At 37.6% G+C, this 26,667-nt stretch overlaps 2 protein-coding genes across 8 annotated transcripts; one reads left to right on the top strand and one right to left on the bottom strand.

The window, feature by feature from the left end:
* The first annotated feature begins 262 nt into the window (after positions 1-262).
* Positions 263-8,696, top strand: LOC131325578 (pentatricopeptide repeat-containing protein At2g34400). Of its 7 annotated transcripts, none has more exons than XM_058357942.1 (5): positions 263-1,207; positions 4,392-5,425; positions 6,010-6,102; positions 6,220-6,570; positions 7,571-8,696. In XM_058357942.1, the coding sequence occupies exons 1-2, from the start codon at positions 327-329 to the stop codon at positions 5,341-5,343; spliced, it is 1,833 nt and encodes a 610-aa protein (XP_058213925.1). In that variant the 5' UTR covers positions 263-326; the 3' UTR covers positions 5,344-5,425; positions 6,010-6,102; positions 6,220-6,570; positions 7,571-8,696. The 7 variants fall into 7 exon arrangements, with proteins under 7 accessions (XP_058213925.1, XP_058213906.1, XP_058213894.1 ...); XM_058357923.1 differs by having other exon boundaries at positions 6,004-6,102; XM_058357911.1 differs by having other exon boundaries at positions 6,010-6,570.
* Positions 8,697-8,829: 133 nt separating this feature from the next.
* LOC131325568 (putative inactive cadmium/zinc-transporting ATPase HMA3) lies at positions 8,830-20,399 on the bottom strand. Its single transcript, XM_058357893.1, has 10 exons — positions 20,273-20,399; positions 19,978-20,182; positions 14,946-15,203; positions 14,692-14,789; positions 13,182-13,437; positions 12,689-12,826; positions 11,827-12,154; positions 10,738-10,940; positions 10,453-10,655; positions 8,830-9,825 (listed from the first exon to the last, which is right to left on the bottom strand). Exons 2-10 carry the CDS (start codon positions 20,156-20,158, stop codon positions 9,064-9,066), a joined length of 2,427 nt encoding a protein of 808 aa, XP_058213876.1. The 5' UTR covers positions 20,159-20,182; positions 20,273-20,399; the 3' UTR covers positions 8,830-9,063.
* Between the last annotated feature and the right edge of the window lie 6,268 nt (positions 20,400-26,667).

Genomic DNA, 26,667 nt, shown 5'->3' with positions numbered 1-26,667 from the left:
GCATTTTTTAAAATTATACCAAGCTGCTAAAACTCGGGATTCGGGAATGCTGCCAAGCGGTCCTTGCCGAGTGATTCTAGACTGTCTATCTCGACAATCAATGGTCCGGATTGAGAACAAACTCTTTTAGGAAATCCTAAAAGAGTTCGTTTTTTAATATAGACAGCTGAAACACTTTGGACGGTTCAAATGCATCCTGCTGGTAGAAACTGCTTGACAGCGTCCTCAGATTGTAAAACTCGCTGGAACTTGAAATAATAGGTGAGAGCGAAAATTGAGATGGAGAGCGCATGACTTCACCGAGGATTGAAAGGATTATGTACTAGATGAGAGTACCTTTCCTTCGCTCCTCATTTCCCGCCATTACATCTCTGACAAGACCAATGTCAAACGGAGTCCTCCTACCTCTATTGAAACGGTGTGTTTCCACAAAGCCATTGCAACAAATCCACACCCAGATGCTCATCAACTCCCTCGACCACGTATCGAACTTCCTACTCTCTAAACTCATTCATCTCAAGGACTTCAACTACGCCTCCCTTCTCTTCTCTCACTTACCCCAACCCAACGACTACGCTTTCAACATCATCATCCGTGGCTTCACAACTACATGGCATAAATACCATCTCACCTTGAAATCCTATTACCAGATGAAGTTTTTCGGCTTGAAGCCCGATAACTTCACCTACCCATTTGTCTTCATTGCTTGTGCCAATCTTTTGGCTTTGGATCATGGGCGGGTGGCCCATTCCATGGTTTTCAAGAATGGCTTGAACGCCCATGGCCACGTGAGTCATTCGTTGATCACCATGTACGCGAGGTGTCGTGAGTTGGGTTATGCACGGAAAGTGTTCGATGAAATTCGTGAGAGAGATTTGGTGTCGTGGAATTCGATTATAGCAGGGTACTCGAAGATGGGTTTTGCGGTGGATGCGGCGGCCATGTTTGGGAAAATGAGGGATGAAGGGTTTGAGCCGAATGAGATGACTATAGTGAGTGTTCTTGGCGCTTATGGCGATTTGGGGGATTTGAGTTTGGGAAGGTGGGTTGAAGGGTTTGTTGTAAACAGTGACATGAAGGTGAACTCATATATTGGGTCTGCGTTAATTGCCATGTATTCTAAATGTGGGGATTTGTTGTCGGCAAGGAGGATCTTTGACCGTATGATCAATAAAGATGTGGTCACCTGGAATGCTATGATTACTGGGTAAGCTCTTCACTACAGTTCTTACTACATTTTAGAGTGTTTGCTGCAGAAATAGAAGGAAAAAAATTGTTGTTTTTTTTGGGCTTAGATTGTCTTCGTACTTGCGTTTAGAATGTGGAGGCTTCGGTCATCGTCTCGGTAATATGACCGGACCATCATTAACCGAGGCCTCATATTATCACGGGCCTGTGTATATCTTTCTGTTTACTCGGTTGACATCGAGTCTCCTGTTTAGTCTTCGGTCGGATACCGAAGTGTGCATTCCGTTAAAGCCTTTTGGAAGAGTGTTGCATAGCAAGAGGGGACCAAGAGCGACGCGTGGCGGAAAGGATCATGAGGACCAGGTTTGGCCATGTGCTTCGTAACCGTCTTATCCGGTGCGTCATCTATGACGTCACCCGAGGCGGTTACCTAAGCGTGACCTCCACGCACTAGCTTGGAGCCCAAGTTAACCTAGGTCTATAAATACAATGGGATTCTAACCTAAAGAGGTATGCCATCTTTCCCTAACCCTAGACCTAAAAGCAACTCTCCTTACTTCTAACTTGATCGTCGGAGGGTCACTAGGCTATTCCAGCCTTAGTGACTTGTTGCAGGTTCAAGCGGCGGAGGAACAGAGCAGCGGAAGAGAAGTACTAGTTCAGGCCAAGGTCCCTCCTCCTAAATCGAACCCCTACATAGAACATAGTGTTTGATAGAGAGTTTTGGTCCATGGCCCAAAGCTATGAAGCACCGACACTCCTAGAGGTCGGTTACACGTTGGGGACACGGTGAAAAACCTATGGGATATGGAAGGGACACATACATATGCAAAATTTAAAATATTTGTGGGGTAAATGCGTATTACTTCAACTATTTTGGGTTAAAAGTGTAATATGATGTGTATAAAAGTATATGATGTATATATGATGTGTATATTGTGCTTGTTTATCTATATCGATGTTTCATGCTTCTACATATAACAGTGTTTGCACTGATATAAAATAAATGTAATTTTTTCCGTGTCCCCTGCTATGTCTGCATCCCTTATTTTAGAAATCTCGTATCCGTTTCCGTGCTACATAGGTCCAAAGTTACTTAGGATTTGGGGTGATAAACGAGCTGTGGAGGTGGTATTCAAGCTTTGAAACTTAACGAGATTTAAAAATATGTTCATCTTTAGATTGTATATGAGACAAGCCGATCTCAAACGAGCTTTAATCGAGCTAAACACCAGATGATCTCTAGTAGCTTGAATTGTTTTACATCATGAGCTGAACAAGCCAAGCAATACCTTGTTCAAGCTTGATTTGAAAACCTAACAAGCTATGAAGCACCGACACCTCTAGAGATCGAGGTATCGCAGTGTCAGACACGGGGACACCGCGGGGACACGTACGGGACACGCCACGTGGCGTGTCCCATAATTTAATTTGAATTTTTCACGGGGACACGGCAGGGGCCAAACTGCAATTTTTTTAAAAATTTTGGGGGCCAAACTATAATTTTTGAAAAAATTGGGGGTCAAACTATAATTTCTTTAAAATTTTGGGGTGCCAAACTATAATTATTTATTTATTTATATATATAAATAAATAAATAAATATACACGTGGCGTGTCCCCCGCCGTGTCCGTGTCCCCATTTTTTTAGAATTCCCGTGTCCCGGTGTCGGTTTCAGTGTCCGTGTCTGTGTCGGTGCATCATAGCTAACAAGCTTTAAAAAAATAAATAAAGAGTTCAAATTTTGTTTGTTTATGTAGCAAAACCAACCTTGAACGAGCTTTTAACGACCGAACACGAGTTTAAACTTTAGTAGCTAGGTTTGTTTTGTAGCAATACTTAGGATGTATAACTACTAGTGCATGCCCGCGCCTTCAGGCACGGTGCAAAGCATGCCCATGCCTAAGGGGATGGCGCAACGCTTTCTAAACACAATCTAAATGAAGTATCAAACACCGGTTATTTTTGGATAAAAAAAAACACTTTTTCAAATTTTTTTTTTGGATACAATGGTTGTTTTTAACTCCATCTCATATGGGGTGAATTCCGTGTATGTGTATGTCCCACCTCATATGAGAGGACGTTACAGATAACTGTTAAATGAAAATGTACCCATAGGATAGAAGCCAAGGTAGAAACTTGAAAACCTTTGATCTGGTTTCTCTCTTTGTAACGTTCAAAATTTAAAAATAGCACAGAGAATGTGGAAGGTTGGTTTTTTTTTTTTTTTTTTTTTGGGGGGGGGGGGGGATTACAATGTAAATAAATCTAAAATCAAAACAAGATTGCAAAATCAAACCTTTACCCAAAGTTAAACAATCCCGTGATAGATTGGACAGTGGTGGGAGCTTTGCAATCGCAATAGCCATTTAAATTGAGAAAAAAAAAATGGAGTCAACCTGGTTTCAAATCGGCTACGATTGGGAGTGTGTGTAGAGAGAGAGGAGGAGGAGTCATTGATCTACCCTTGGATTTGTGACCAAAACTGATCTAGAGAGAGTATTCATTCTCGGAGAGAGAGGGAGGGAGAGGGAGAGCCGTAGGATTTATGGGGCAAATTAATGGTTAGGATTTATGTAGGACATAAGATTCAAAAACCGCTCTCCTTTATTATATAGATTTTTGGTATTGAGCACAAAGCTTTTCTTGTTAAATTGTGTCCCTGCATAATGGCTACCCGTCATTGCATGACCTGTGTTTTTCTAACAATTGTGTCCCTGCATAATGGCTACCCGTCATTGCATGACATGTGTTTTTCTCCTTGCGTGTGGAGGCTCTCTCTTTCTCTTTGGAGTTCTATTTTTTGTTGTTGGGCTTGGTATATAATGTGACACGTATTGTTAGACTATCTTCCCTAGTTGAGTACATTATTTGATGACAATAGTGAATATCATGATATTTTCTATCTTACAAACTGAGTGAAGAAGAATAAATGAAAGACCCTGCATTTGCCCACTATTCTTAAAAGCTAGGTTTTGCATTACTCACTTGACAAACATAATTATCAAATTACACTGGTTTTAGTAGCGAGTCAATTTTCCCAGCAACCATAACCGCATATCCTAATAATTTTAACTTGACTTGGTCCTGCTGCTTGTGCTACTTAATCTTGACATTTAGACTTAAATAACTCGTGGCCTTATGAATTGCCTGGAATTTGCATTAAACAATATGTGGCCTAATCGACTTATACCCCATGATAGGTATGCACAAAATGGAGTGTCAGATGAAGCAATGTTGTTATTCAATTCGATGAAAGTTGCTGGGGTTCACCCAGATAAGATCACACTTGTTGGAATGCTCTCTGCTTCAGCGTCTATAGGAGCTCTTGACTTTGGAAAGTCCATTGACGCATATGCTTCAGAAAGAGGATTTCAACGTGACATCTATGTTGGTACTGCCTTAGTTGATATGTATGCGAAGTGTGGGAGCATGGGCGACGCACTTCGAGTTTTTGAGGGAATGCCCCAGAAAAATGAAGTCACTTGGAATGCCATGATCTCTGCACTTGCTTTTCATGGACGAGCCCAAGAGGCCTTATTGCTGTTTAAGTGCATGTCAGAGGAGCATGTAGCTTCCTGTCCAAACGATATCACATTTGTTGCAGTACTTTCTGCATGTGTGCATGCTGGGTTTGTTGACGAGGGACACCAGTTGTTTAACATGATGAAATCCTATTATGGGTTGGTCCCAAAAATTGAGCATTACTCTTGCATGGTTGATCTTTTGGCACGTGCAGGACAGGTGTATGAAGCATGGGATTTTGTAGAGAAGATGCCTGAAAAACCAGATGAGGTCATCTTAGGTGCATTGCTTGGTGCCTGTCAAAAACTGAAAAATGTGCACATAGGTGAGAAGGTTATGCAGCTTCTTGTTGAAATGGAACCTTCAAACTCTGGAAACTATGTTATCTCATCGCAGATATATGCAAATTTGAGAAGGTGGGATGATTCGGCGAGGATGAGAGTGCTAATGAGACAGAAAGGTGTCACCAAAACTCCTGGTTGTAGTTGGATTGAGACAGATGCTCAAGTTCATGAATTTCTTTCTGGGTCCTCTTTTCACCTATATTCGGAAAAGATTCATGACGTAATGGAGTTGCTATACGACGACATGAAAATGAGTGGTTACAGGCCGAATGTTAATCTGTTGTAGGGAAGCAAGGTCTGAGAAACTCAATATGATTGTAAACCATCAACTTCCAAAGAACAAGCTTGAAGATATTGCATCTCATAAGGTTGGTGTTTTGCGTGATGGAATTCTACGGTCGTCTATCCTTTAGTATTAAGAGTGAAGAAACTTGACCGTGTGGAATTGTTTCACTTGTGTCTGCTTCATAAAGTTTTATGGCTCCGTATGGATATTTGTTGTCACTAGATGACATTATTCGATCAAAATTCTTTGCAAAACGTTGTAGAAGAAGATTTTGTTCCTCAAAAATAAATTGCTGCATGACACAGGAAAGTTTGTGTGCTTTTGATTCTCAGATAAAATGGGGAAAACTTAGGACTAAAGTTACGGTCACTTGAATCATTTGAGTTATAATTTCTAAAATTGTCGGCTTAAAAGAGTTTGATGACTTGTGTATTTTGTTTATTTTGCTTTTGTTTTGAATTGAAGATAACCCATGTGGCTATGAACGTGGATCATTCACAGTGCGCCACATGCTCTAAAATTCAGTACAATTGGGGTAGAGTGGTAAACTTGTAGAGATTACACTTTTAGATGTTTAGCTATTTTTAAATGCAGAGCTGTTTTCCTTTTCTTATTAGATGTCCAACAAGGTGTAGCGTACTAATCATGTGAAAACCTTAGTTTCAGGAACCTCCATCTGGAGGTGATGAATCCACTCTAGAACCTCGATTTAAGAGCAAGAATCTAGTTGGAACATTGCTCTATAGGGTAATTTTGATGGTGCCTCATTGTCTCTACTCTCTACATGGAAAAAATCTTGTGTTGTTGCTGTAATTAGAAAAGCAGTAGCAGTCCTAGATGCTATGATTCTGATGGAATGACTTCTATGGTTTACAGAAGCCAAGAGTGCTAATGCAGCTGCTTTAGGTTCTAAAGAAAGATACACAGTTGTCCCTGAATCTGTAAGTGTTAATTTTTCGAACTCCTTGGAGGTTTCTCACCACTCTTGCGAATGATCTTGGAGCCTTCTTAAGCCTTCATCCCTTCTGGTAGATTTTGTAACACACTTTAAGGGAGCAGATTAACCTATCAAGGGAATAAGGGAAAAAACCTGCAATGCAGAAGATGAAATGGCAGAATAGGAGATTTTGGATACACTCTTTGGTTTTATTCACCTTTCCGGCATCAGATGCAGCAAAAATGGGACCCAATGGCTTTGATAGTCCTCGTGAGCATCGTAACTCAAAGGTACCTTGTTTATGTTTCTCTGGTTGTTTGTTTATTTATAGCTTTCTTGCTTTTTCCTCTTCAGCCCTAGGACATCCACAAGAAGAGTCTGTCTGTTGAGGTAATCATTGCGACAAGGAGGAGTATATAGCAACCTCTTGTTGCAATTTCTGATCTAGAACTTGATTGGGGCAATCCTTTATGCAGATCAAGAACTCCCTTGGTAGATGGATTTATCAAAGTGAACAGGCTTTTGCTTATACTTTTTCTTTTTCCTCCCCGCAGCACAATTGGGGTGTTTATGTTGATAGATTTCATGTGTTACAAGATAAATGTAGCATGGTATGTCACTTCACATTGACATAGAATACCTCATTTTGAAAAGGAAGTTGAGTACTGGGCAGAGTCATATGTCCTATTTAAAGATTTCTAACTAAAGTCAGTTGTGTTTTGCTGACCACTTAAAACAAGAAGCACATATCAGTTTGATAATTATTCGAAATTGAAAATAGGACTTAAGCTCCCCACAAACATGAATACGAGATCTCTTGGGTTAACGAAGTTTGAATGGACCCAACCTAACTGCAAGTTCATACTTTTGCACTTATCACCAATTATGCCTCCTCTGAGATCATTAGATATAGCTGTAGACACATCTTATTTTTGTCTCCTAGCTGTACAAACTGATTTTGTAGACTGGAGAACATGGGCTTTGAATTGAATACCTGTGGAATTGTGTTTGAATTTGTATTCCCGTATAGTTTTTCTTTCTCCTTTCTGTTTTGTCAAATGCAACTCCTTGTATTGAATTTTTAGTATCTTTTAGTGATTTCAAATCTGGAATACTTAATAGTTAATGCACTAAGTCACTCCGAATACGTGGAAAGTAGATCATTCTAGATTTTTATCCCAACATAAGTGACTGTTTAAAGTTTTCTTGTACCGATTTCCTATATTACTAGGTAGTCGATGTTTAACACTCTTGGTAATTGTCTAACTTTGTAGCAGTATTTGGTTACAGGAGAATAAGTCAACGATGAATGTGGTAAGTGAACATATACATTGTCGTGGTGAACAATATCTTGTGTTTGTCTTCGTTCTGCTTCTGCGGCCAAGGCCAACGGATGAACCATACCACTGCACCTGATGCCATCCCACCTGGAGTATATTGACTTCGTGAGGGAGTGCTTCTGCTGCTTTTACAAATACTGCATTTTTGCCAATCATCTCATGGGAGCTGCTTACTAGTGGTCCTTGACTTCGTGATGAAACCACCTATTATTACTTGGTGGGGAGAGGGCACAATTTACAAGCCTTAATTTAGCTAGGAATCTTGGGTAAATTCCAAGGATTGGAAAGTCAATTGGCTTTTAATTTGGGAAGAAGCCCTTGATGAGCACATGCTCTTATTACTGTTCAAAGTGATTGAAGGTTTCTCTTTGCCCAAGATTGGATCCAGTGAGTTAACTCTTTTAAGAGGATGACAATTTCGAAAACCAAATGTTCCAATATTTGAACTATGTTACGTCAGAAGTAGGTACAGGCCAAAGCTAAGGAAAACATCCTTGTATGCTTTCCTCACAATAGTATTTCAGAAGGGAGGAAATAAAAATGTGGTTGGCGCCCTGGGGTTTTAGATACTTATATTCTGCAGTGTGCTAGATTTTGCTGTTCATATTGAACTCTCTCTCTCTCTCTCTCTCTCTCTCTCTCCCTAACATAACAGAGTTCAGAGGCATAATTTACAAACACCTGCACACTGATGTATGTGTACAGCTTGTTTAAATGGATTTAAATCTTGGGCGTCAATAATAGTTTCTTTGGTCATTCGAACCATTTACTTCCAGAGGCAGTTCTTCGGGATACTCTCGTTTAACAGCCGAGTAAAATTGTCCAGGTACACTGATGCTCATTTTTTCAGTTTCTCTCTAAGTTTTAATCGTATACAATAGTCTCTGCATTCTAGATTCTAGCAAGATTCATCTCTGAAAGTCACCCTGGCACTGTCCAATTCATGGAAAGAACCTTAAAAGGTCTTGCACCATTTGTGTGAAACCGTGACTTTGTTAGTCCAAATGAAAATCTATTATTCTAAAAGCTACATCTTAGAACCATGTCTTTGTCATCCCTCGTTGTTATGCAAACTCTCTCTCTCTCTCTCCATAACGCTCAAAAAATCTCTAACACCTTTTACAAAGGACAGGGAAAAGTACGGCATACGAAAGAGAGGTTTGTTAGCAGTTTGATCTTACACTTGTGTCAATAAAATCTACAAAAAAATAATAAACTGATAAATACCCTATAAAATAAATAAATCACGGACGCAGGAATAAATTTCAAGATGATGAAAAGACCTAAACTGTTCTAGCTTAGACAGTATTTCATAGAATCAACATAGAATAGGAACCTTCTTGAGTTTCTTTTCATCCGAATATGCTTTCTCTAATAACATTGCCATCTGTTATAGCAATTATCATCTAAGAAGTTCATCTCCATGTAACCTGAGCAGTACATCTAGTGAATGATGATTTCTGATAAGCTTTTTTCAGAAGCATTTTCCGGCATTGCATTGGCACCGGCACCCAAAACAACGTTACTTGACCTCCCATCTCCTTCGGAAATACCCCTCATGCATTGTAAGTCAGTGCATTTGTCATTCTTACATAATTTTGAAGTGGAAGGCTCAACTTGTCCACTTGAAGAACAATCTTGAGTTTCACACCTTTCCATCGCTACACTGCTCGAACAACAATTACTGATAAGAGGCGTGTGACAGTCACTTGTGTTGCACCCGGGCTTTTGATTGCCACTTGAAGGGGATGATTTGCGGAATTTCCTTTTTTCTTCTGGGTCTGGGGTTCCTTGTAGAAGTAGCATGCTGTTCATAATTACAACCAAGCATGTGCCAACATCAGCAACAACTGCAGCCCAAATCAGAGGGTAGCCTGCCAAAGCCAGTACAAGGATAGCACCCTTAACAGTGATTGACAAAATGACATTCTCAATGAGTTTCTTGCGAGTCCTTCTCGCTAGTCGAACAGCTTCTGGTATCTTACGGATGTCATTAGACATAAGAATCATGTCTCCCGTCTCTGTTGCAAGTGCTGAACCAGAAATTCCCATTGAGATACCAATATCAGCTGTAGCTAAGGCTGGGGCATCATTCATGCCGTCTCCAATCATAGCCACAGTTCCTTTATTCTTGAGATCCTGAATGATTGTTGCCTTGTCTTCTGGTAGAAGTTCTGCCCGGACTTCGTCAAGAGCATCCTCTAGCTGCAAACAAGGTATTTAGTTTATTACTTTTCAATGCAATTTCATCTTGTTTTTGAGAACTTTCCCTGCCCCATGTGGTGCAGCTCTCAAGGGTGCTTATAGCTATTTCTGTTTCTATCTGATCTAGAGCTAATGGGCCACCTTGTTTGGTACAGCTTCTGGAAATAGCTTATGACCCAAAAATGACTTTAACTAATCTGGGAACATATTTGATTATTTGAAGTAGCAGTGCGATGCTTTCAGCTTCCGCTTGCATATAATTAACTTTTTGGTTAAACACATTGAACTAAACAAGGTATTATATCTCGGCTATGCATTCCAAAGTAATCTTTTGTTCTTTTAGACTTCTTGGTTTAATGCACTCTGTAATCTTAATAACTGCAAGTTCACTTGATTTTCTTCAAGAGAAAATGAGAAGTGACTCACATACGCCATAGCTGCAGCAATCTCCCACTGATTCCCTATTATGTAAAGGGAATCAGGGATGGACAATGAACTAAACCAATATAGAGTAGCAAAATTTTCAGATGAAGAAAACACAAGTAAATACCCAGACCATTTCGGCCTTTTTCGTGGTTGGATTAAGTGACTAATAACTTGTATCAACAGAGAAGACTAGATGTGCACCTGGTCTTGTACGAGTACTGCTGCTGCGAGACAGTCACCAGTAAGCATGACAGTTCGTATGCCCAATAATTTTAGTTCTTCAATTCCCTCCTTGGCCCCTGACCGACAAGCATCTGATAGGTTGAATACTCCAGCAGCAGATGGTCCACAGTATATGAATCCACTTGTCTTTCCTCCCAAGCTGTGGGCTTCAAGGTGTGGAACTGATAATACATATGAGCAATGTTAGAAGTGAAAGCATTATATACAGTCAACTACCACATTGCCAAAATGGTTGAATAGCACCTGTAGTACAACCAGCTCGTGCTGCAATCCTGCGATTCCCTACATGTATGTACTTCCCGTCTATTTTGCCAGAAATCCCTTCTCCTGGGAAATTTTGAAAATCTTGTACGTCCTCTGGCTTTGGTTCAATGGCGTGCAATTGACTGTATTCCACTAGTGCCGCTGCCATTGGATGACTTGATTTACTCTCAATGCTTGACACCCTTTTCCAATTTGACAACTAGTGAGAAGTTTTCAGATTGGTTTGTACTTTTCAATTCACATAGTGGTGTATAGGGCCTTTTTTGTATACTGGCTGCATTCCCTTAATGCCTCGTTTCTAATATGATTACTTATCAAAAAAAAATAAAAAGTACTCAAGAATCTGCAGCACGCAACTCTTTGATTTGTATTTTTTCTTCTGAGTTTTGTACTAGGTCTGTCAATGTTGCTGTTATTCTTTTTTTGTTAGTAAACTAATTTTACCGTTGTACCTTATCGGCTAATCCTGGGAACACATACTCCCTCCTCTTACTACTCCGACCTAAAGTTGGAACCTTATCGGCTAATCCTGGGAACACATACTCCCTCCTCTTACTACTCCGACCTAAAGTTGGAACATAGATCTTCTTGAAGTGAAAACAACAGTACAAAAAGAGTAAGGAGAAAATGATAGAGTGGGCATCCATGATTGCTTTTAGTACCTAAAATCAAAGTGGTCAAGTGAATTTTCATTCCATTTCCTCCTTTTTAGTACCTAAGATAAGAGACTTCAAAGTAAAGTTTCTTTATCGGGTTGGGGAACTGCAGGAACTATCCCCTTCCTGTGTAAATTGTCCCTCTGACACACTTTAGATTTTTTAGATATCGGTAAAAGCATGATCAAGTCATATGTTTTCTTAAGACAAATGTAGTTTGTTCTACATCGGTTGTTCGGCTATCTTGTCTTTTGCATGGATTACGTAAATATACAGAACTGTAAATGAATGGCGTCAAATGACACTTGGTGGGTCTCATTTTGCATCAGAAGATCTTGATTCCTATCACACATGCTGTCATTAGTTTGCTAAGAAACTAAAGGAATCCCATAAACGTATAAGCATAATTTACCAGTAGAGCAGAGTGTTGAAGCTGATATCATCAGATAAACACTGGAAGTCAGTGACCACAAATTCTCCCCTTGTTATGGTTCCAGTTTTATCAAAGGCCACGGTTTTAACTTTGGCAAGAATCTCCAGATACTCTCCACCCTTGACTAGAAGTCCGGTCGTCGCAGCCTTGGTAAGTGCACAGAAATTGGCAACAGGGGTACTGAGGATGAGTGCACAAGGACATCCACTTACCAATACCACTATTGCTAAGTAAAACCATTGTGTTACGTTATCAACTCTCAATGCAGCTGGAATCACAGCCAAACCTGCTGATAGCAACACAACCCCTGCAAAACATAAAAGTAAATTGGCTCTCTTTAGCCCATCTCTTATTCCTAGTCTTCCTCCACTAGCTCTTGTTTTTTGTTCAGCTCTTGTTGACAAATCTAAAAACTTTCAACAACACTCAGTTTTTGCCATTGTAAAGATCCTATCACTTAGTAAACAATAGTATACAAGGATCCCACAGGTAAAAGGATTTTTGATTTTTGAGAGAGAGTAGATAGATAGCCATATCATACTTTCTTGTGCAGTAATTGATTTCAGTGACTCGGATTCGGAACCCAAATGTGACCGGGTATCCGAGCAGCAGCAAGTATAAACAAGAATGCCACACATTTTATATGCAGTAGCCATATCACACTTTCTTGTGCAGTAGCTGATTTCTGTGAGTGACATTCAGAACCCAAATGTGACAGTGTATCGGAAGAGCAGCATGTTCACACACACACAAACACACATATAGCCAATCAGAGATCATTTAGTTTTGTGCTGGAAAATGTAATACTAACTCGTATTTGTATAATGCTGGAGAGACTAACCAGGAATATAGTACTTGGCACAAGTGTCTACCAATCTCTCAGTTTTAGATTTCCTTCTATGAGAATCTTCTACTAGCTTTGTCATTCTTGCCACCACACAATCCTCTGCTATAGCAATTGTCTTAACCTTAATATAACCTGAAAATATGAAAATATATTCTACAGTAAGGAATATATTTCTGTTCACCCCAAATGCATCTTTAGTTTACATATGAATCAACTAGCAACCATGCTGCATAGACATAACCTCTGAGAACTCTGCTTGGGCTTCTTCTTTTTTTTCCTTGCATTTTTGCTGCAAAAGTACTATTTATGCTCGTATAATCATTTTTTATTTAATTGACATGCTCATTTTAAATACCCTGTATTAAATGAGTACTAAACAACTTTTTTGGGTGTTTCGTTTTAGCGAAATTTTGGAGGGCCAAAAGCCTTACTCGTCTTTGCTTAGGGTCAGTACTAGATAAAAAGGTGGCGGGAAAGAGAAACTAACCATTAAGATTGATAGTGCCGGCCCAAACAGTGTCGTCCAGTTGTTTGAAAACGGGAAATGGCTCTCCAGTCAACATCTTCTCGTCAACCTCAGATTGGCCTTCTACTACGATTCCATCAATTGGGATAGCTTCACCGGCCTTGACGATGACGACTGTGTTTAACGGCACGTCTTTGACATCTACTTGGCTTCCACTCTCTGCTAATATAGCTTTTTGAGGGGCAATGCTTGTCAGTAAGGACATTACAGCCAAAGCCTGATCAAATCAAGTAGAACTGGTATCAGTTAAACCATTTGAAGGCTTTATTTTCAAACAGATTAGTACCTATGGGTTGTGCTGGAAAGTTCAGTAGACATTGTGTGATGCAAACTATGAATGCATTTGGTATTAAGTTGCGGGTTGTATGAAAAAATCCGCAGAAAAGACTGGCTTTTGAACTGACAGCAAAAAAAAACACTCTGAGTTAACAGATATAGTTGATCGGTATGTGCCCCATGTGAAGGGAAAGGTTTTTACAGCTTAATCCTCAAGTATTCATTGATAAGGATGGAAAGGAACCATAGGATTTTCCAGCCTAGGCAATGGATTGCGTTCAGCTTGCCCCTTTTGGCCCTGGACAATATGAGGGCATTTCTCTGCTCCAAAAGGTTGGTGGTCCTCCCAAAAGAATGAAGGATTGTGTGATGCTCATAGTCTTGATCATGGGATTGCGCTGCGACCAGCTAAGTCAGGAGATGGCCTTCTCTGCTGTGTAATTGCCAGTTTGGGCTTTCTTCTTTAGTTCAATTAGCTTGTATTCAATGAGAGATGGGGCACACACGCGGACAGCAGTGTTTGCCCCATATTGCAAGAAGCATGCGTGATATATAATGGACCATCCATCATAACTTCGATGGCTTGAACTTGAGCATTATGAGTCATGTTGTTAGGGTTGAAAAGGTTCTTGTGCAATAAAGAGTGGGTCGTTACAATTATCAGAACTACGAGGGCAAAAAAAATCCGCTCTCTCTTTGATGTCGATTTCCCCAAGGAGAGGACATAGAATAGCAAGTGGTTGTTCTGCCAGACCGAGAAAGAAGCAGTTGGTTGTTTAGTGGGATAGAAAAGGATGGGTTGATGGAAATTGTAAACTTGAATTATGGTATTAAGAGGAGTGGAAGTGAACAAAGGGAGGAAATTCCATCATCCATCATAAAAATTGAGCTCAATAGATGTCTCTCTTTGCTAAAAAAGCATATACGTCTAAACTGTTTGGGCAAGTTACAGGAGAGAGGAGAACGACAGAGAGAGTGACGGAGTGAGAGACGAATCGAAAGGGATTTGTGAGGGAGTGAGAAAAAAAACGAGAGACGACATTTTTCATTGAAAGGATTGACGTTGTAATTAATTTGGTTCTAGAACTTTGCTAATGTTGTGTTTGAGTGCATATTTTTTTCCTGCTGAACGAGTACATGATCACAGAGAGAGAGAGAGAGAGAGAGAGAGAGAGAGGAAAATGAAATAACATACCTTGTAACTTGCCGTTGACTCGAGCCATTGAGAAATGGCATATATGAACACAATAGTGCCGGCTTCTGAAAAATCTTGCAAAGCAAGTGTCCCTCCCACTGCACAACATCAACGCAACGATTGTATAACGTATACAACTGAGCTCTCTCTCTCTGTTTGTCGTATGGTTGACAGTTGACACGATTGATGAAGGTATAATTCATAGTTGGATTGCCAATGCCATTAGGGTGTTAAGGATAGATTGACAGATTTACCTGCAATTAGAATGAGGATGTTGACGTTGAGTACGCAGTTCCGAATGGCTGCTATGCTTTTGAAAATTATCGGAAGAATGCCAACAGCGACGGCACCAACAGCCAACCATTGAAATGGTTGGTAAACATACTTTAAAAAGGAGAGTGCCAACAGCAAGCCACAACCCATCACCCATATTTCAGGCCATCTGTATTGCGATTTGATTTCTCCATGCAGTTTAACATTGGCTTCTAGCCTTTCCCGATTTAGCGCTGCGGCTGACAAAAAAACAAACAACCGTGTCAAACGGCAGGTGCATGGATCTTACGCTGCTGCAGTCATTTATCATTTCTCATTTCAATAACAGGAGTTGATTAGTTTTGGTTTAGTTAGTTTCGGTAAGAAAATTTGCATAGAACTGCAAGTCTTTGGCAGCGATCTGCCAAATCTCTTCTGATAAAAGCATAAGGCCATCTGGGATAGCAATTTTATCCCGTTCGATTTAATAGAATCTGGGACTTCTCCTTCTGTAACAGGTATAACCAAGTTCGCCTAATATTCGTTAGTTACCTTCTTGAAATTCACTTGAGGCATCAACCTTTTCATAGAAGAAAAAAATTGACACTAAAGACAAGTTTAATACTGCAGTATTTCCTTTTTAACTGCTCCTGCATCAATCAATCAGCCTAACACCTTCAGGGGCATTGGAACTCAGATCTTGCTTCTCAATCAGCCTAACACTTTGATCTCTCCCAAAGCCAGCCATTTTGATCGTCAATGTATGCTTCTCGAAAGATTATCGAGGGTGCTTGCCTACTCACATGCTCATCGTCGGGGGTATAAAAAAAAAATTCTCTTAGATCCTCACCCATCAGTCCTGATTGTCTCCACTCTTAAACCGATGTTAGTATGATACCAGTTCAATATTTGGCGTTTACTTCTTTGGGCGCATTTTGGCTTCAACCTTTGGAGTTCAAGGCACAAACTCAACTTTGGGGTTTCTTTGGTTCAATGGATTCAATTGACCCCATAGTTATGAAGCACCGACACCTCTAGAGGTCGAAGTATTATAGTGTCGGGACACAGAAACACGGCGGGGACACACCACGTGGCGTGTCCCATAGTTTAATTTAAATTTTTGACGGGGACACGGGGGGACACGGCTGGGGACACGGGAGGAACATTGATGGGGACAAGGCAAGGGTTAAATTGTATTTTTTAAAAAAATTTAGGGGCCAAACTGTAATTTTAAAAAAAATTGGGGTCAAATTGTAATTTTATTTTGGGGCCAAATTATAATTTTTTAAAAATTTTTGGATGTCAAACTAAAATTATTTATTTATTTATTTATATAAATAAATAAATATATACATGGCGTGTTCCTCGTCGTATCTGTGTGCGTGTTGGTATCCATGTCTGTACATCATAGTCCCATAGCCAATGAGTTGGCACCGCATGGTTCGATTTTTCCTATTATCAGTGAAATTCCTAGAATTTTGAGGAGGAAAAAAAAAACAAACATGGATCAATGATTAGAAATTTCCGGAGCTAGAAACACTGCCTCACATTCTGGGAATGTGTCCCATCCAAGTAGTATTGATAAGGAGCCGTATCATTACGAAGGCATATCCTCAATTTCAATGCCATCCAATCTATCTATACGTATTCTAAGGCTAAATTATGGTCAAAACCTTCCAACCTTTCCCAAATTCATCTCCACCACATTAGAATCCCCAAGCTGAATCCAATAGTAGGCTTTTCCCGAGCGAGCATATTGATGGCACATCCGCGATATAATAAAACACAGAACTCCTAATTACAATGTGTAGTAGGCCGAATATAACAGCTTAGACCACATGGTTGCTCGGCATATGGCCAAGCCCAACTACCCATGGGTGTTGAATGGTACTCACAAGCTCCAGTTAAAGCTTGGGAGCTCAGAATTGGCTCTCGGCCTTGGTTATATTAAAGCCGACGGCTATTGCCTCGAGCATTATAGAACGAGTCCAGGCTCTTTGCCGATCAAACGAGAGTACGGCCACTCGGCTCGACCGCGGGCTCCCTGACAGCTCACCCATGCACACGCTTGCGGTTATCTTATCCCGAGTGACGCATATGACGTCAATCGAGGCAGTTCCCTGACAGAATAATCATGAGCGTACATGGGGGTGCCAGCTCACACACAAGGCTGTTGGCTGCCATATCTACTACGTCGCATGTGACGTCAGACGATGCGTGCTAGGCACATGACCGAACTTGGAGAGCAAGGATCCTCTATAAAAGGAGAGCAAGGCTAAACCTAAAAGATACATGGTCTCCTACACTCGAAACACTAGCCCACTCCTCTTTGCTCTGCAATTTTCTCATCCATACGCCGGAAGACCATCCTGGAGTCTTTCCGGTGTGGTTCTTTAGCCATGCTTCCTTGTGTAGGTTAGGCGAAGACGTTAGGCTCAAACCCTACCTAACCAGATGCTTGAGAGGTGACCTAACTGAAGATCACGAACCCCACACAAAGTTAACCACCCCAGCTAAGATAATTTGAGGGGAGGGTACCATCAGTTATATTAATCAACAGCTATTTTCAGCATATTTTCCTTCTAAAGCTTAGATTCCACTAAACCCATAAAACTAATGCCATCAGTCTTGAAACAGAACAGCTCCTTCGCTTGACAGGGCTGTTATCTGTTAATTAGGGGTGTCAAATGGACGGGTTTGGGCCAAATTGAATAAGTTATTAGTGGGTTGAGTCTTTAATGGGTCATTGACTCATTTAGACCAATTAGTTAGGAGCCCAATTATCCATACCCAACCGAACCCATTTATTTGAAATCAAACCCGCCCCGCCCATTAACCCAATTAAAATGAAAAATGACTAAAATACCCATATACACTGAAATGATCATATCACCTTGTACATTTAAATGACCAAATTACCCTTGCATACTAAAATTACCATAATACCCCTATATACTAAAATGACCAAATTACCCTTGTATACTAAAATTATTGAACCAAATTGAGATTTTGCTGAAATTTTAGGGATTTTTAGACTTAGCAGTTCAGAGTTTTGGGGGGGTTTTTTTTACTTGATTTTCTCTTCTAAATTGTTAGTGATTATTATGTCCATATTAGCTTCTTTAAACCTTCTGCCAAATTGGGCTATCTCCACCCCCAATCTCTCTTATAACAGTAATGTACCTTTAACAATCAATATTCAATAGTAGCTTGCAAAATTGATTTTAAGGAAAGAAAGTGTAAAAAAAAGAAGTGAAAGTACGTTGTTTCCCATCTCTTTTCTTTCCATGTTCTTTCTTTCCTAAGGTGGGTTTGGATTGAAAAGTTAACTTATTCTTTTTTTTTTTTGTCTTTATTTGAATTTTTTTTGCATTTGTTTATTTGTGTCAAACTTTCGTGATTTATTGATTCGTCTCGACGAGAGGAATCAAAAGAGTAAATTTTTTTGATCGAAACTCATAATTTTTTAAATAAAGACAAAAATAAGTCAAAAAGACAACCAGCATATTAACTAATCGATTACGATAAATTGGACCCGATTTTGCAGTACCTCAACGTGGCATTAACTAATTTTTTTTTTATGTTTCGTAAACTTTTAATAATTTTTCATATCTATTTTACATGTTTCGTGAATTGCCGTTCTGGTTTTCCTTCTCCAAGTCAATGAAAAGAAAGACGAAACCTCAGCTGTTAATTAGAAAGAAAAAAAATGAAACAGAAGCGAAAAGTGAGAGGGAAGTTTCAGAGGGGGAGAGAGAAACATCAGTTGGTAGAGAGAGAAAGGGAGAGGGAAGGAGGAGGAGCAATTAACGAATTACCATAAACGCAGGCGTCACAAATTAAGTTATGGATGGACTCTCTCTTCTCCCCCCATGGAGAAGTTTTGCCGTAAATCTCCTACTGATGAAGAGTTGACATTGAGAGTTTTCCGTGGTAGTTCTAAATTTTTTTTTAGTAATGTTCATGATTTATTGGGCATTTAAGTTGACGCAATTGAAGCTCAATCAAGACCCAATAATAAATGAGTTAGATGGGTTTGGACTCATTCTAACCCAACTAATAAATGGGTTGGATTGAGTCTATTTTTTAATAGATAGGTTTGAATTTCTTAGTGGGTCTAGGTTCAATTTGCCACCTCTACCGTTAACAGCCCTTGTAGTCCACAAATAGAACAGCTCCTTGGCTTGATAGTTTGGCTTGTTTACCGTAGCTATGAATACAAATTTTAGATTTTAGGTTTAGATTTTGCTATAAATTCTAGATTTTAGATTTTTGCATTAGCAAATACACGTACATGCTTAATATATACACATGTGGAATTATGTTTAAATTGTAGTAAAAGTTTGTACTGTTTACTCCTAAAATCTTAAAATCAACTTCTAGGGTACTTATTAGAATCTAAAATCTGATTCGAAAGAAGCACCTCAGACTAATTTTGAACATACAGATTTTATTTTCTATTTCAGCTTCTAGGAATCCTTAGATTCTCAAAATATGTTGATAAATTTTTTGGACACACACTCACAACAATTTTAAAAGGTAAGAATCTCAAAGACCCACTCATTGACTTCTTGTGGGACCAATTCTTATCTTTCCTTACTTTTTTTGATCAGTATCTTTCCTTACTTCGATTTCCATTCATTCTAAAGGGTGAAGGAATCAAACAGAAAGTCTGTTCACAGAGATATTTCATATACAGATTGTGTATGGATTTTTTTATGGGGCCATCACGAATTTCACACAAATGATTCAAGCCGTTCATTAAATGTAAAACACTTTTTTCAAGGTCCCCGAGAAAAATCAGCTCAATCCGATATTTATAGGTGCTTTATCCAATCATTTAAACTTTTCATTATTCTGAAATCTCAATAAAAAGTTAGACAATTGAATCGAGAACTTATATGTGGAATTTTAGCTTTTGAAGGAAAAACTGAAAAAAAAAATACATTTGTATTTGGATATTTATATTACTCCATGTATATGCAATTATTTTTTTGGTATATAATATAATTAAGATGTATATTTAATATTTACCTAATTGAGTTTGAGAGATGAGAAGTGGGTCATGATCAACAATTACTGTCTTGGTTGGGATGATAACTGAGATCTGAATAACCCCATCAAGTGGCTTCAGGATTCTCTCAATCAGAGACACCTCTGATGAGCAGCACAGACCCAAAACCTCCAAGTAGCTTTTCTCCGACTTCCCAACCATCTTTTACTGCAGCATATACTCCGCCTTCGAAACAAAATAATAACCGCATCTCAAAAAATTATGGGAGAGAAAAATAAGGACAGGAAAAAAACAAAATTTGTACTAGAGATGTACCTTATACAGTACCAGGAAAGTATCCAATCCTAGGTTCACATGAGAGAGAGAGAGAGAGAGAGAGAGAGAGAGAGAGAGAGAGAGAGAGTTTTTCAACTGATCAGAGAGAGATAGAGAGAGTTTTTCAACTGATCAGTTGAGAGAAACTTACATATAAATCAGTGGCAGTAGTATTATTTTATGATGGGAAATAGCAGGACAAAACTTCAATAATGGAGCATAACGTTCACATTTTAGTTTAGTTTTAATTTAGTTTTTCAATCATTACCATATTTTTTTCTCCAATCATTATCTTATTTCTTCAATTATTACTTTCTCATCTCTCTCCAACCATTACCCCTCTTTTCAATCAATACCCTATTTCTCTCTTCACCCACTACCAAAATTAAACTAAACCCTCAACCAAACAAAACCATTAAAATTGTGATTTCTAGGGAAGGTAAACCCTAGACTGAACAATAGTAGTGAAGGTGAGTCTAGGGTAAGCTTAATTTGTTAAGTCTTACATCATGGAAACATATATAACATATATAGGAAAAACTCATTTTCAGTTTTTATGGAGAGAGAAAAGGAAATGTAAAGAAAATTAGAATTGTGTTATTCACACAGACAAAAGACAACATAGATCGTCCACAGATTTTTCATGGCCCCATCACGGGTCCAGCAAAAATGATCTGAACTGCTCATTTTTCTTAAAATATTTTTTATGCAACCCTACAAAACATAATCCCAATAAGATATCGGTCGGGGCTTTTTCAAAATTCATATGGCGAACTAGAATGTTTCGTGCCTGCAAATTTTGGAAAAGCCCCTAGGCCCCCTACCGATATCCGATTGAGATGATTTTTTACAGGATTGCATAAAAAATATTTTAAGAAAAATGAGCGGTTCGGGTCATCTTTGCGGGACTCGTAGTAAGCCCCACAAAAAATCTGTGAGAAAATTATAAGAAAATACTGATCAACCAAATTGGGCTGATTTTTCATACTTGGGCTTTTTAGGCTTTTTAGATTTTTTTGAGCTTTATTTGTTTAAATCTGAGCATGTTGTGGCTCTCAGGATGTTTTTGGGCTTTGCCCATAGGTGTTTAGGCTTGGCCCGTTTTAGGTGTTTGGGTCTCAACCTTTGATTGGATCGCCTCTCCCCCCACTTGATGTACCCTATTAAGTTTCTTTAGTAAATTTTTGCCGTTTAAAAAAAAACCGAAAATAAAAGGGGAGAGAGAAGAAAAAGAAACTTGATAGGGTACATCAACATTTGCCTTTTATTTTCAGTTTTTTATCAAAAAACTAACAAATAAAAAGTTGTGGGAGTGAAAAAGAAATATCAACATTTTATGTCTTCGATTAGCAACTAGCAAGAGAATGAAAGAAAGATTTAGAAATAGAATTTCTTCCAAACTCAATTACTCATGGAAAATATTTCTAGTCTAACTAATTTTGGCTTAAAAACACAAGAAATTAAACTCATGTTATCTACTAAAAGTGTTAATGCATAATCTGTATTTTGCATGTATTCCTACTTTGTTTTACATTTTATTAGGAAACTTAAATCAAACCAACTTTCATGTTACCTTAATAATAAAATGTAATTTTTGAAAAACTTTGTTGTGAAACTTTTATCCGAATCAAATACTCGCAAGAATTACAGAGGTTTTTCTTTTCTTTTCTTTTTACTTTGTGCCATTTTTACGTTTCATCATCCTTTTCCCTCCAATCAAATAGTAGTAGAACAGAGCTATTTAAATACTTTTGCTTAATTTACAATGTCAAAAAATGCTTGAAAATACTTATTTTAATTAGGAGGACTTTTTTTATTTTTGCCAATATATATTGTATACATTAGTGGGGTTAGCGGAGTGTTACTATATATTTTAGTTCACAGGGAGCTCAGAGGCTGTTCATATTCCTGAACCCCAAACAAACCCCGTGGGGCTCAAACCTAGGCCTCCACTGGGGAAGGCATGCCGCACGCCAACTGCACTGCAGTGGGTTTGCCAATAAGGAAGACTTTTTATTTTTATTTTTGATAAACCAATTAGGAAGACTTGACTTACTGACAACAACGTTCATTGTTATACTACATTTATTTTCAGTTTAAAAAATTAAGAGAGATTGAACGCATCTCAAAATTTGATACTCCTAGGATAGAAAATAAGGACAGGGAAAAAAACAAAACTTTGTACTAGAAATCTACCTTATATAGCACCTGGAAAGAATCCAATCCTAGCTTCACATGAGAGAGAGAGAGAGAGAGAGAGAGAGAGAGAGAGAGAGAGAGAGAGAGAGAGAGAGAAGTGGTACTGGAAAGTGAAAAAGAAAGGTTTAGAAATACAAATATACAATTCCTTGTAAAACTCAATTAGTCATGGAAACTATTTCTAAGTTCTCCATGAAACAATTCTGGAGAAAAAACTCAAGGAATCAAATTTACGAAAAGCGAATTTATAACCAAGGAAAAGAAAATTTCATTTTCACTATAAGAAAAAAAAAAAATTTGACTAAGTGAATCGCTTAGAGAACTCACGACTTATTGCCTTGTATTTATCTGAGATTCAAGGTTCATATTCCAGATTGCTCTTAACAATGAAATTGGACTTTTTTTTATACATATTATAATAGTTTCTTCTTCTTCTTCTTCTTTTTTAATAGTGAAAATGACTTTTGTTGTATGAATTAATTCTGGAGAAAAATTCAAGAAATCAAATTAGCTCGCCTATCCTTGTAATCCTCTTTCTTTCCTTTTCCTTTCTTTCTCCTCACTTTGGCCCCGTTTCCACTAATAAGAAAACACTAAAAACTTAACGCATTTTATCATCTCTTTTTCACTGATAAAAAAATTTCAGCATTTTATCATGTCATTTCTACTAACAAAAAAGTTGTCAACAAAAACCATTTTTGTTTCGGTAACATTACTCACAAACCCATCAACAACTTATTCACCACCGGAACCGGAAACAACTTGACATTTTTCAACAATTTATTCATTACCGGAAACACGTAACAACTTATCAACACAAATCTACAAACTTTTCACTACCGGAAACACCCCCTTTGTACCATTTTCACTTTTTTTCAACATCATCTGCCCTCCAATATTCAAAATGGTAGTAGAATAGAGCTAATTAAATACTACTTTTGCCTGACGATGTCAAAAAAACGCTTGAACATTTTTATTTTAATTATTATAGGAAGAGTTGACTTATATATTGATAATAACAACGTTCATTGCTATAGTACTCCCTCCGTCCCTAATTAACTGTCCACTTTCACTTTTTCCAAATTTTTTAAAATGAGTTATATCTTTTAATTTATACTATTTTTCAAAATTTTCAAAATTTTGTCTAATAGAATCAATCGAGATCTATCAAATAAGATCCATATTGCATATAAAAAATATTATACTTTGGAAGATATAAATGATTTTTTAAAATGTCCGGAATAGTAACGTGGACAGTTAATTAGGGACGGAGGGAGTAGTACATTTATTTTTTTGGTGGGCCCCTTGGTGCTCGCCTAAGCTCAGGATCGGTCTGCCTCACGTTGTGCAACCAATATATATATTTACAAAGAGAGGTGCTTTCTCTCCCCCCACCCTCCTAATTCTATTTTAATTTTCTAATTCTTTTTATTTGTTTACTTACTTTATTTATTTACTTAATTTCATATCTTTATTTATTTAAGCACCACTCTTTAATTTTAATTTGGTTAACTCAAATTATATTTTCAATTAACATTGAATCTATATTTAATAAATTTATATTATTTTAATTAGTTAATTAATTTGTCTTAACAATGATAATAAAAATAACTTCTAATCAACAATAATAAATTTAAACAAAATTTCATTTTATTATAATTGAGTACATATTGTCAATACAGAAAATACATAAAAACACAAATTCTAATCAATATTTCCTCCAAATTTTGCTTCTGGCGCTCTTGTACCAATTACTTCGTACTACAATTGCACACGTGTTCCATAACTAGCAACCCATCCTGTAGCTTCGTTCGAAGCATGCTCCCACCACCATGTTAGTCCCAATATTTATTTGCAAGGATTGCCCTTCAACTAGATATCGTGGTGGTTTGTACTTTCCTCCTCTTTCACAACCAAGAATGCACTTCGGTAGCTTGCCGCCTTTTAACTTAGCAAAATTTATAATAACCTCCACAATACCATATTTTAGATCAACGTTCCGCACCCAAGCTAACATATTTGCTCTACTTTGAAAAATCTATATAAAAAAAATGAATATGTATAAGTACAACATTAACTAGTCTTAACATATTTTCTCTACTTTTAAAATAAATAACGAATATGCAAAACAACAACAGTAATAACAAACTTGGTTAGTGGTAAATTCATCGCGAACTATTGTGGGAGATGCTCTCCCCATTATGAACATCATTCTCAACTGACCAACTATCTAAAAATGAAAAGTTATAGTCATCCATAATGTTATTCTATGAATTACGAAAATATATGTTGAGGAAATACTGAGATTCTTGTATGAAGGAATTCGGAATGAGTGGTAAAAAGAAAATAATGTTCTTGTATAAATAGTTACAATTCAAGATAATAAGGTAAGAATAAAATTTGAATGAGTGGTTATAATTGAAGATAAGAAGAAAATTTGAATGAGTGGTTATAATTGAAGATAAGAAGATAAGAAAAAAATCTGAATGAGTGGTTATAATTGAAGATAAAAATGTAAGAAGAAATCAAGGTTACTGCAACTTGTGGACCGGCCGGTCTGCCTCACGTTCTGCTTCAAGGCTTCTATTTTCGATCGTTAATCCTTTACTTCTCCTATTTTTGGTGTAACAGTCGCTTGTAGTGTACACGTGGTGGCCGGTTGACCTCAAGTGGCGGTCGCCGGATTAGGTGCATGTGTCGATCGACAGATGTTTTGTCGGCCGCCAATCTATTTTCGTTTCTTTTGCATACTTCCTCTCCCAGATCTCTTGTTCTTGCTTGTTATTGCCCATAACTATTAATGGTCAAGTAAAACGTACTTGTTGCACAAAAAATTCGGTGACCCGTGAAATTGATCCAGACCGAACTAATTCATACCTTTTGAATTTTGTCCGTAGATTAATGATTCGGACATAGATTCAAAAATTTAAAAACCGTAAGATACATATTAGGATTGGATTTTCATTTGAAAATTAACCGTATATTATCCAAAATGGACCGTGAGATATTTAAAAAATAAAAAAAATATTTTACACCTGTTTTTATAAATTATATGTAACTATTTGACAATCTGGTATCAGATTCAAGAATGAGTTTCATATCTTATCGGTTGTCACGCCGTAAAGAATGGAAGATCTGCGTTGATATATATTTTTAATTTAAAATACTTTGCTAGAACCTGAAAGCTTTGTAGTATTTTATTTTGTTTATTTTAGTTGATGACTCCGTGGGGAAATTTAGGCTCCGTCCTGCTTCGCAACTCAATTTAAGTACTTATTTTTTAAGAAGATAATTTCAAGTTCAAAAATAATGTGTTTACACAAATAATTTTTCTACCAATATGGATCTTGTTTGATAGATTCCACTAAGATCTTTTATACGGTGCAAAAAAAATTAAAAAAATATTTTTCATTTACATTATTTTTGAGTTTAAAAATGTGAAATAAGCTACTTATTTTTTAAGAAAGTTTCTGAAACGGGGCCTTAGTCTACTTGAAGTAAAACTAGTACATTGAGATGATTGACGGGTGGTGTTGACAAGGTTGGGCTAATCCATAATGGGCTTTCCTGCAAAACAGACATGAAGTGTTTTATATTTTATTAGGAAATTTAATGCCGTGTTCTTTTTATTTTTCAAAAAGATTTTTTCAAAAGATTTTTCTTTAGATTTCTTCTACTTTCAATATTTTTTTATCTATATCTCTTCACTTATTACATTTACTATTTTTTTTAAAAATTTCAAAAACCAAACCAAACACAGCATAAATCATCACAACTTTCATGTTACCTTAATAATAAAACGCAATTTTTGAAAGACTTTGTTGTGAAACTTTTATCCGAATCAAATACTCGCAAGAATTACGGAGGTTTTTTCTTTTCTTTTCTTTTTCCTTTCTTTCTCTTTTTTGATCACTCCTTTCTTTCTCTTCACTTTGTACCATTTTTACGTTTCATCATCCTCCAATCAAAATAGTAGTAGAACAGAGCTATTTAAATACTTTTTCTTAATTTACAATGTCAAAAAATGCTTGAAAATATTTATTTTAATTAGGACTTTTTTTTTGTGCCAATATTGTATACATTAGTAGAGATTAGCAAAGTATTAATATGTTTGTCCACAGAGAGTTCATAAGCTGTTCATATTCTTAAATCCCAAACACGCCTCCTTACGAGTCGAACTTGGGCCTCCACTGGGG

Source organism: Rhododendron vialii, chromosome 1a, assembly GCF_030253575.1.
Source record: "Rhododendron vialii isolate Sample 1 chromosome 1a, ASM3025357v1".
In the NCBI taxonomy this organism is placed as follows: Eukaryota; Viridiplantae; Streptophyta; class Magnoliopsida; order Ericales; family Ericaceae; genus Rhododendron; species Rhododendron vialii.
Note: the sequence above shows the minus strand (reverse complement) of the source record. Positions and strands in the feature narration are given on the sequence as shown.